The sequence below is a fragment of the Rhinolophus ferrumequinum genome, chromosome 23, assembly GCF_004115265.2.
Source record: "Rhinolophus ferrumequinum isolate MPI-CBG mRhiFer1 chromosome 23, mRhiFer1_v1.p, whole genome shotgun sequence".
In the NCBI taxonomy this organism is placed as follows: Eukaryota; Metazoa; Chordata; class Mammalia; order Chiroptera; family Rhinolophidae; genus Rhinolophus; species Rhinolophus ferrumequinum.
This window is the reverse complement of record NC_046306.1, coordinates 26649191-26661110: the sequence shown is the minus strand read 5'-3', so window position 1 is coordinate 26661110 and position 11920 is coordinate 26649191. Positions and strand designations below refer to the sequence as shown.

The window sequence follows — 11920 nt, the reverse complement described above, 5'->3', positions numbered from 1 at the left end:
CTCGGAAAGAAACGCAGCCGGCTTTCCCTGGGCTGACCGACCTAGGCGGGCAGGCACCTTAGAGACGCGCCCGCCCCTGTGGAGGTGCCGGCAGCAAGCGCAGGCCGTGGCGCCTCCGGAAACCCCACGGGTCAGCGCTCCATCGGCACCTCCCAACAGCTCCGATTTCTCCCGAAGGCCGTGCACACTAGCTTAGAGCAGAAAAGAGGTTTCGGGAGAACTGGACGAGACAACGTCGCTCGCGTGACGCCACTTCCGGTGCTCCGCCTCCGGTAAGCCATTTCCGGCGTTGAGCTGGTCGGGGCGGGGTGGCAGTTAGGTGAGGCGTGCCTGGAAGGCTCGGGAGTCTGCGGCCAACGGTGGGCGAGCTGTCGGTGCGCGGGCGGCCTGGCGCGGCGCGTCGGTAAGAAGTGCGTACGGCGGGGCGGGTGCAGAAGCGCCCCAGACTTACGGCGTGGTGGGGAGCGGGCTCCCCGCCAAAATCAAGCCCGGGGTCCTCGGGGTGGAGCGTTCGCCCGCCCCGGCATGGCTGGCCTCTTTGCAGAAACGGGTTTTGTGTTTTTTTCCGTCTAAATTCGCGTGGGTTCTTATTTCTCTTCCTGGTGAGGACTGACAGGCAGGGAAGTAGTGTGTGTGCAGGCGCTTAGTGTCAGGCACTATGCTAAGGGATGCTGATGCTTTAAAATGTTTTGCAACGTTCAGATGCTGAGGGAATTTGGGGCTTGCAGTAGAGCCTGTTGGGAACTTGGACTGGTACTTTGAAAACATGGGTTTACGTTTTTCCTTTCTCCTCTTGGAATTCCTACTCTTTGCCACCAATAAGCGTTCGTCTCCCCCTCTCCCTTACCCCCTGCGCCTTTTTTATCTTATGCGGGTGTGTGAATAATTAATGGCAGAGTACAGTAAACTTAAAAAGGACTAATACAAATCAGAGGTAATTAAATGCCCTCAAAACCCCCACATATAGGTAGTTAAGTTTCATAGAATTAAATTTAGGTTATCACGTAATTGTGATCGCAACACTTATAAACCTAGTATTTGATGCTGTTTGATCTCACCTTTGTTAAAAGAAGAAACAATAGGCCAAAATGGAGTCACTTTTCCTAAGCCATGTCACCAAACCAGAACTTAATAACTAACCTAATTGCAGTTTCTGCTCCCTTTTCTGCCCATAAAATCTTCCTACAACTTAACAGAGCTCCCTTTTAGCTGCTAGGTGGGGTGCTGCCTAGGCATGTTTCATGAATTGCATAATAAAGTCAATTAGATCTTCAGATTTACTTGGTTGAATTTTATTCTTTAACACTTTTTAGGAAAGCATGTAAGTTAGTATATGTGTTTTTTTTCAATACTTGATTTCTGCACCAGTATGAAATTACCAAAAAAGAACATGAGCATTTTGGAACAATTCATTTATGATGCTAGTTATTTTAGGTTGAATGCAGGCCACTTAAAAATAACTCATTGATATTCAGGATTAAGTACATATAAAGCACCTATCGCCTGACCAACACTAGGTAATTATTAACTGCTGTTATTATAATGATTATTTATAAAATATCATGCCAGAGGAAGGCCAGTCTTTACGTTCTATTTATGTTGTCCTTATTGAAATACTTAATTTTCTCTTTTAAAAGATATGTTTCACTTTTAGAAATCAAAAAGCTTCACGATCAAAATAGATTTTACTTCTTCTATTTATGTTGCAGTGATTTTGTGGAGGAAAAGTACACAAATGTTTTTTTATTTAAATATCATTTTTTAATCTTACCTACTCTCTCTTAAATTGGTGGTATACTGGTGTTTTGTTTTTTTTAATGTAGTTATATAAGTAATGCGGAAAATGAAATCATTTCTTTCACTGCTTGGATGGGGCAGAGAGGCAGGCAAATCAGAAGGCACTGGTACAGTGCTGATAGCCAGTACCTTATCCAAATTGACAAGAAGCTTTACAGATCTTTGCACTAAAAGAATGCTGTTCATCAGAGGGAAATAGGCAAAATGTTGATTGAGTGTAACCCTCTACCTTCTCCCTCCCTGGCAATGGCATCTAAGAGAATCATATGAGTATATGCTCCTCTTGTTTTTTCCTGAAGCAGGGACAGGAAGCAAAAGATAATATAGCAGAATGGTTGAAAATGTGGACTTTGATGTCTGGGAATTGGATGTAAGTCGCCATTCTCCCACCCTGTGTGACTTTGGAAAAGTTAGGAAACAGGAACGTTGTTGGTAAGATCAACATGAGTTCTGGTTCTTGGCCCATGTCTTGACTTGCGTTCTACCAGAACAAACCAGAGTTATATATAATGAGAATATTTTCACATTGTCAAAAAAATATCAGGTTCTAAGAGCAGTGGAGCATAAATTGCCAGTTTCTGGTATATCATCACAGCCCAAAACTCTTAATACGTTGCATCTGAGAGGCCTGAATTCACTGGCTAAAAAACACCGTGTTGCTTGCAGACAATAATAGTTTTCTTTGTTTTTAGACTGTAGCTGTGTCAGTGTGTTATGATGCCATCTCGTACCAACCTGGCTCCTGGAATCCCTAGTAGTAAAGTGAAATACTCAAGGCTCTCCACAGATGATGGCTACATTGACCTTCAGGTAAATGCAGAAGGGAGCTGATGAGACTGGCTGGCTCTATTTCTGATGAATTAGCAGGAAGACCTTCCAGGTAGAGGTTTTGCTAACTAACTGTCCCTGGGGATTAGAGGGAGCAGCAACAAAGAACTCAGCTCTAAGACCCTTTCAGCCATCGCCTGCAGAAGGAGGGACCTTGGCGGAGCAGTTTTTAACCAATATAAATATTGTCCTTTTCTAAGAATTTTTTGTTGTAATGCGAGAGAGAGCCCAGTAATTGCAAGCTTTATTTAGTTTATCTGGAAAATAATCAGATTGTGTTTTGTTAAGTAGAATTTTTTTAAGGACTGTGTCATCGGTTTGTTTACACTTTAGTCAAAGCCAGTTCATCTTTTAAGGGAGAAACTTACTGCTAAAGCCAGCAGATTGTGGAACTCTTCCTTCTTTCCTGATGTCATGAGATCCAATTTATTAAAGGTATTCTTTGTGGCAAACAGTAAGTAAAACAGAATATTTATTAAGTTTGTATCCTAGTCTGATCATTTTTTATAAAATACTAATGGCATAGCATCTCCTTTTGCCCATGTTTCCTTAGAATAGAATAGGTGGAACCAGGGCCAAGAAAGAAGTAACAAGAAGCCATCCTTTAAATATAAACAAATCAATTATTCTTTGTACATTTTGGACCTGCACTTGAAGGAGAGAGAGGTTTTTTTTTTAAGTACATCTGAGAACCTTCTAGCCAGTTAGGTCAGCTACAACCTTGAGCTTAACCTAAGAAAGTTTCTCTCTGAATATTGAGCTTCCTAATAAGGTAGGTTACTTGCTCCGTAGATCAGGCAACTAATACTTTAGAAAAAGCTATTTCTAAAATCTTTGACTACATGCTGACTTAACTTTGAAAGCCAAAAATCACTTACTTACTTTACTTCTCCAGAGCATGACGTTCACTCTTGAATCCCTGTAGATCAGTATAGCCTTCCATATACCAGGCATTTAATAAGTACATGTCTAAGCAATGAATGACCATAAAGTGTCTTTTGTCTTTTAAGAAAATAGCTTCTTATGGGCTGTGAAATGAGACTAGAACTAGAAAGAATTAACATTCTGCGGGGACTCCTTTGAGTGACTGGCATAGCAATAACTAGAGCATCGTCTCCTGCCTGTCTCTTTCCTTTCTCTCCCAGAGCTGCACTGGGTTGTAAGACTTACCATATTTTGCCATGTATAATGCACACTTTTGCCCAAATTTGTGAGGGAAAAATAAGGATGTGCATTATACATGGGTACTAATTCCGTAGTAATATAAATGTTTTTAATTCTTTTATTTATGCTTGTGAGTTAAAAGTGTAACTCTAAAAATCAATAACGATATCTGTATGCAAAATAATACCCTGGAATACAATAATTGGTTTTGTTGAACTTATGACAGACTTGCAATGAAAGTAATTTTGGTCAGTGATTCAACAAAATAAAACAAAGAGCCACGTGCTGTTGTCCACAGAGTAAATGACTCTGATTTGATAAGACAGGCGATGCCAACTTTATTACCACAGCGTGAACAGCACGACATTTCTCTTTGTACACTTTAGGCAGGAGCTAGCAATCTAGCTGATATTTTTACAAAAATTATTGGAAAATCCCTTGGAAAATTAAAACAAAAGATTTTTTTCCCCTGAAAGTTTGGACCAAAAACATGGTGCGCATTAAACATTGGAGCGAATTATACATGGCAAAATATGGTAGTTCAAGCCACATGAAGCATTCAGATTGGTTCTTATTATCCTCCCTGCTTTAATGTGTCTGAGCCCTGGTATTTTCATAATGCTCTTCCTTGTCTTTTTTTTGTTTGTTTCTCTTCCAGTTTAAGAAAAGCCCTCCAAAGATCCCGTATAAGGCCATTACGCTTGCTACAGTGCTGTTCTTGATTGGCGCCTTTCTCATTATCATAGGCTCCCTCCTGCTGGCGGGCTATATCAGCAAAGGGGTAAGCTGAAGGGTTTGTGGGAATGTGCCGTGAGGTCTTTAAAATGTGAGCCAGGGCTCTATTGTTTTATATTCATACCTAGTACAGCAGATTCCAACACAAAGAAGAAAAGGGTTTGTTTGTTTTTAGGGTTTTTTTTTTAAGATTTTGTTTTCTGATACCAAAATAAATGTTTCTTCCTTTGAGCAACAACAAACTTCTCTCCCAGTTCCTCTGAGGTGAGTGCTGCAGCGCAGGACGTCAAATTTTCCCTCTGACATGGTAGACAGTTTTCCCACTGTCATCATTTGGAACAACAAAGCTGAGCCTGTTATCCAAGACTTCTGACTGCTAAAGGCTGTAACTGGAGTACCAGTGTTGTTATTGTCAGTGTTTGGGGAGAAGCAGTGAGGCTTGTGAAGTTTTGGAGTCACTGACCAACACTGGACTTCTGGCTCATGAATCAGATCCTTTTGTATTGGGTTTGGTTGCAATTCCTACTAAGATTCAAAACGGTACCTTAGAAACCTAAAGTGGTGTTTAGTGGTTCTTGGGCTGAATACAGACATTTAAATACAGTGTCTAAGTTATTTTGAGCTAGTATTGACCATAACTCGTGTCCATTCTTCAACACACACAAGGCCGAGGGACGATGGTCCTGTTGCTTTGCGGAAGGATCAGCCAGGAACTGCAACTGGGCGTTATCATTGGAATTGGCGGTAGTACCCGTAGCACGTCAAATAAAATCGCTCCAGACAGCTTATAAGAAGTGTATCTAATTTACCTTAGGTCCTTAGCTATTTAAAGCTACTACATAGCCATCGGATGCTTACTTGGTGTGCAGTCTAATATTGAACACCTAACTTAAGGACTGTGCCTTCGGTGAAGTCCCATTGCAGAATGCACTGTAAATCTGAGAGGTCTGTTAATGGTACAAAAATTGGGAGTGGAAGTGAGATCCACATGCACCACATGTCATTCACCTTGTGTGTTTTATAAGACTATAAATGAGGATAAAGATGTTAATTGAGAAAATCACTAGTAGGTTTTGTTTTGTGGTTTGGGGTTTTTTCACTTTTTACTACAGACATTTCAAACAAAACAGAAGTAAATGGAATAATTTAAAGAATGCCCATGTGTCCAGCATCGACAGTTATAAACATTTTGTTTCTTATCCCCCAACTTGCTTTCCTGTGTATTAAAGCAAATGCCAGATTTACATTTTACTGGTACATTGTTAAGTGTGCACCTTCAGTATGCATCTCGGACAGTTTTTACATAAATCTAGGGGTGCTATCTCAGTATCATTCACCTTGTTCTATCCCACATATTTCTTGCAAACGGTTAGGTTTAGGGACTTGCTTAGATTTGGATTTAGTTTAGTTTTATTTTAGAAAGAATATTTCCTAAGGTTGCGACGTATTTGCTGTAACACATTGGTTCTCAAACTTGAATGTCAATCAAAATTACCTGGTAGCCTTGTTAACACAGAGATTCCTGGGCCCCACTCCCAGAGATTCCAATTCCTAGGTCTCGGGTGGGGCATGAGAATTTGCATGTCTAACAAGTTTGCAGGTAGTGCTGGTGGCCATAAGGACCACATTTTGAGAACATTGCTATAGCATTACATTAAGAGGCATATAATAGTTGTGCTAAGTTTTAGTCGATATTAAGATTAATTACTGGGTTCAAGTGTCTTCAGCCTTATTCATTTATTATAAACTTCTCCATCACTGTTTGCACTTAGGAATCCAGTTTTATCATTTTCTGTATTTATTAGCTGAAATTCATCTATAAAGAACTTGCTCAAATCTGCTATTTGGTTACCCTGAAATATAGTGTGTACAGTGAAGGTAGGGAAAATATTTGATTGTTTCTCATTATTAGCTTTTATAAAAGTACACCTCGCAACCTCAACAGATGACCAAAGAATTATTAGTATCATTAGAAACTCATAATTTTTACATATTTGTGTCAATTAATTATAGTCTGTGTTTTTTAACATATTAAATTGTCTCAAATTTTGTGACTTTCCTCCTGTGTCTTTTAAACCTGACCCAGGAAGCCGTTGATAGCTTTCTGGTGCAAGTTATCCCCATTACACATTTCCTGCCCCCCAATTTGTAAACAGCCATATCTCTATGGAGCCCTGGTTTCTTTACGGGAAGTAGATTTAGAGATCATAAACTGGGCATTACTGGTGCTCATTGCTATTGGTTTTCATTGTTTCTAGGTCTTTTCAGTGACAGAATCAGGAAATACGTATCTTTTAGAAAACGAGGGAAAATTGTATACGGGGGTGCCAAAAAAATGTATACAAGTGGGCACTTTGGTCAGTGTTGCTCAAGCAGTAGTTTGCCGTAATCAGAAGTGTCTGGACGCTGACAGTAACCACTTTGAGCACCTCTTGTAATTGCAGAAGTCAAACGTGACTTGTATTCATCTTTTATTATTGGTATATATTGAATATTACAATTTTAAGTTTTTTTCCTTTCTTAAAACGTGTATACGTTTTTTTGGCACCCTCTGTATATATAAGTATAGGTAAAGATATTATATACTATAGATATTTCCAATGCAAATTTAACATTAGAGTTTGAACTTAATTTCTTTGATTTTATGTATGTATGTCTATTCTAGTGATATTGGTATAATTTACTTGCCTTATTCTGTCTTATACATATAATAGCATTAATACTACTACTGTTATTTTGAAGCTAAGTATAGGAAGGCTGGATACACTGGATGTTTTCTTGGCAATTTTCTGAATCCTTAGGATATATCCCATTATGGATGTATAGTCAAAATCCTGCAAAAGGTAAAAGAAGTAGAAAATGTAAAATAAGATAACAGTAATAGCACCAAGTATGTCCGATTGTGAGACTTCTTTTTTTTGATGTTTAGATAGTTCATCTTTGGCCTGAGAGAGCTCCTTCAGGTTCTCTTTCCTTGGGTTTAAGCTCATGTTTATTGAGTCATTGTGTGCCAGCAGGAGCCACTTGCTTTACATGTAGTACATCATTCAGTTTTCACTATAACCATATGAGATAAATACTTCTGTTTCTGTTTGTGAATGAAGCAGCCAAAATGAGACAACCCATCAATACACGTTGTATAAATAGCCCTGTTAAAATGCACACACACACACACACACACACACACACACACACACGTTGGAACCATAATGAATACAGGATGCAGTGACCTGTTCATTCCTTATAACACCTGGGCTTCCTTAAGAGGCCGCCAGAAGACACAAGTTGCATCCAGCCCATCAGGGAGCCAAAGGTGACGTGGGCCCTTGGCCAAGTTTTGGTAGCCGTGCCATGAGGCAGGACCTGGCCGTGCAGCCATAGGCTGGCAGAGGTGGACAAAGGTGGTTGGCCTCTCAGTCCTGTGAATTAGAGACTAAAGACTGCTCATCAAGCTTATTGGGCAAAGGCATACCATCTGCACACCTGTCAGATTCTAAAGCCTCCAGGGCAGAGGACATATATAGGGGGGTTATGACAGTCACCACCTTTGTGTCTGTCCTTGACCAGGGACACCCTGGGTCTGGGGCCTCTTCCAGTGCCTGGGAAGGCCCCTGGAGCATGCCTGTCCCCTTCTACCCCCTCTAAGAGACGAGAGGGAAAAGGAGATTTTTAGATGGGGTTTAAATCTTTGGATGAGGGAAATCTTCCTAAGCTTAAAAACAGTGGGAAAAATCACAAAAGAAAAGGAGGGAGGATAAATTTAACTGTGTAAACATTTAAAACTGCACCTAAAAAACCAAGATAAATTTTGTAAAGGTGAATTCGTTCATTCAGTTGTATCAAGCCTCTATTATATGTTGGGCACAGCTGGAAATAGATGAACAAAATCCCTGCCCTGAAGGAATTCCCCCCAAAATCAAAGCCCGACTGATGAAGAGAATAAACACCATTACTCCCTCTTTGATCTATGAATCGTGTTCGTGGAAATACACACTAAGGAAATAATCTGAAAGGCCAAGAAAAACACAGAAATTTATTGTGGTATTCTCTACAGTCAAAAAAGTGAGACAACCAAAGTATCCAACAGTCGGGGGCAAAGGGGTGGTTAAGTAAAATTGTGGTACGTCCATTACAGTGGAATGTTACACACTGTTAGTTGACATAACATTATACAGGTGTACAATATAATGATTCAATATTTGTATATAATTTCAAAATGATCACAATAAGTCTAGCATCCATCACCACACAGACATTTTTTGTGTGGGTGATGAAAACTTTTAAGATCTCTTATCAGCTTTCAAATATACAGTACAGCATTAACTATCACCATACTGCATATTACATCCCCAGGACTTATTTTTTTAACTAGAATTTTGTACCTTTTGACCTTCACCCATTTCTCCCACTCCCCTCCCCCTCAGTGAAAGCTTTCAGTAATAATTTGGCAATAGCTTGCTATAATAAGAGACAAAAACAAGGCACAGAATGTGTTCACAACTAAAAACATTGAAGGAGCAGAAGGAGATAAGCCAAAATATGGATGAACATGGATGGTTTACTTTATAATTTGTAGTACTTTGCAGTTTTTCTACAATTGATAATCAGTAGGAAAATAGATATAAGCCTTTTCCCTAGGTAGTGTACTACCCAAAGAGAATGCTCTGAAAAGTGTAAGATACTTGATCTATGGATTGGATCCATGGCTTTATTTTAAAATTTGTAACTTGTATGGTACTAATGTGTTTGCCTCCTTCTGCCACCAGGGGGCAGACCGGGCCGTTCCTGTCCTGATCATTGGAATCCTGGTGTTCCTGCCAGGGTTTTACCACCTGCGCATCGCCTACTACGCGTCCAAAGGCTACCGGGGTTACTCCTATGATGACATTCCAGACTTTGATGACTAGCACCCACCGCAGCCTTAAGAAGAGTCAGATGGAACCGAGCCCAGCTTTAAGACATTGCTCAGAAACTGTGGTTATGGGCTAAGGAATTCTGCAACTTGCATATGTTTAGCAAAACAATGGCCAGGTTTTATGAGTCCCATCTTACAGCTATTAACTGAGCTTACAATTAGCTAATTAGAACAGGTTTTATTTTTCACCTCCTGGCCTTGGCAAAAGTCCTGACAAGTTTTTCCACATGAACCTCTACCATGGAAGAATAGCAATGTTAATTGTATGGAAAAGTGGGAGGTTATTCTGTAGTGGGAAGGGTTGTTATCACCACCCTTTTTAGAGATGAGTGTTTCCTTTATATACTTCAATGTCAGTTCTTGTGGCAAATGGAAGAATGCAGTATGTCAAATTCCTTATTACTAAGTAATTTATTTTGAAAATATCTAAGTATCTTATCCCCTATACTCATCTCTAACTTTGTGTTCTAATGGAACACCTTGGCAAAATCAAATATCAGTGTGGGTGCATCTGTAATATTTTTTACTTGCTTTCTTATTAACAGCAACCAGGAATTTTTTAAACCTCAGCGCATGTTTTCAAAATGTAAACACTCTCTCTGTTCACCACTCCTTGGCCAGCTCTAATCTGGTTCACCAATAAGTTGGCCAGCACGTAATTTGGGTCAAGATGTTCTGTGCATCATGCCTTTAAGGACTGAACTTTTGCTGTTTCCTAAGGAAAAATGTAGATAAGAGGTTGTTATTTAGAGGTAATAACCCCGTTGTTAGCACCTTGTACTGTGTTATTCTGCTGAAGAGTGCAAGATTTGGCTTGGATCCCTGCAGGACTAGACTGCCTTAGTTTGATTCTGTTTCCTAGCTTGCAAAAAGTGACTTATGTTCAAAAGAAATTAAATTGTCAAAATCTAAATCCTAGACTTAAGTTGAGTTAACTTTAAACAAATCTAAACAAAAACATTTTAATGATTATATGGTATCTTTGATCCCAGTACCCAGGACAACTTTCATTTTTAGATAATTGGCGTTGTAGGTCATACTGCTTTCCAGCCGTTCTTTTCCTCTGAAGCTGTGGACTTGGGTGACTTCCTGGAAGTGCTTTCAGCTGACATTTGGAGGCCTGTGGGTAGAGCGAGTTTGCTAGAGAAGAGGAGTTCAACTTAGATGTGTTAAGTTTTAGATGGCTATTCGACATCCCAGTGGAGTTGTTGCCTAGGCAATTGCAATGTGCAGGTTTGGAGTTGGACGGGCGTCTAGGCAGGAGGCAGAGCTGTGGGAGTCGTTGTTGGGATAATATCTAAGAACCATGGGGCTGGATGAGCTCACCCACAGAGTGTGTGCACATGGAAAAAAACAACACTGGGTCTCAGGAAATGAGGGACAAAGAAAGGGTGACCTGAGCATCCTCCAAGGTTACGTACATTTGTTAATGGGAGGGTGGGCTGGGGAAATCCAGCAGTCTAATTAAAGTTCTTGGGCCTTGGCAGCGAAGATGTGAGGGAAACATACACATATAAAGCTTTTTCCTGGGCAGTGTTTGCAAAGCCAAGCTCAGGGAGAAGGTTTTGGGCAAACCAAATTACTTGGGTCTTTTTATAGTGATTATGCTACTGATAAGAGGAGAGGGAAAAAATGGAACACAAGGATATAAAGTGAAAAGTAAGCATTTGGTTGGGGGGGAGTAAACATTTGGCTCCCCTAGCCCAGTCCCCAAGGTTGTCTAATTAAGTTTCTTACATACTGGTCCAGAAATGTTCTAAGCACGTAAATATATATGTTTATGTATATGCGTGTATATATGTATACACATATATACACATGTGTATACACATGTGTATACATATATACACGCATGTACATATATATACATACATACGTATATATACACATGTACATACACATATATTTTAAAAACTTCAGCTTTCATTGTATAGTTCTATAATTTCCCCCCACTTACTCTTATTTTGTATATCTTTCCATATCCACGGAGATCAGCCACATTTTTTTTTAAGATTTTATTGTTCCATTTGTTCTTTATAACAGTGTTTGACTGAGATACAATTCACATACTATAAAGTTCTCCCATTTAAATTGTATAGTTGAATGGCTTCTAGTAAATCAGACTTGTGCAAACATCACCACAATCAAATTTTAGACCATTTTCTTCATCCCATAAAGAAATCCCAGACCCATTGACAGTCACTCCCCATTCCTGTCTTCATTTCCACCCTGGCCCTAGGCAGCCACTAATCTACTCTCTGTGTCTATAGATGTGGCGATTCTGGACATTTCATGTACATGGAATCGTACAACATGACTGGCTTCTTAGTTCTTTTTATTTATTTATTTTAAAGATTTTATTGTGGAAGGGAAACAGGACTTTATTGGGGAACAGTATGTACTTCCAGGACTTTTTTCCAAGTAATGTTGTCCTTTCAATCTTAGTTGTGGAGGGTGCCGTTCAGCTTCAAGTTGTTGTCC

The 11920-nt window shown here is 39.8% G+C and overlaps 1 protein-coding gene across 4 annotated transcripts; it reads left to right on the top strand.

Moving 5' to 3' along the window:
* Window positions 1-251: 251 nt before the first annotated feature.
* TMEM230 (transmembrane protein 230) lies at window positions 252-10352 on the top strand. Of its 4 annotated transcripts, none has more exons than XM_033095305.1 (4): window positions 252-403; window positions 2490-2607; window positions 4448-4570; window positions 9291-10352. In XM_033095305.1, exons 2-4 carry the CDS (start codon window positions 2512-2514, stop codon window positions 9429-9431), a joined length of 360 nt encoding a protein of 119 aa, XP_032951196.1. In that variant the 5' UTR covers window positions 252-403; window positions 2490-2511; the 3' UTR covers window positions 9432-10352. The 4 variants fall into 4 exon arrangements, with proteins under 4 accessions (XP_032951196.1, XP_032951197.1, XP_032951198.1 ...); XM_033095306.1 differs by having other exon boundaries at window positions 273-410; XM_033095307.1 differs by having other exon boundaries at window positions 304-359.
* The last annotated feature ends 1568 nt before the right edge of the window (window positions 10353-11920 follow it).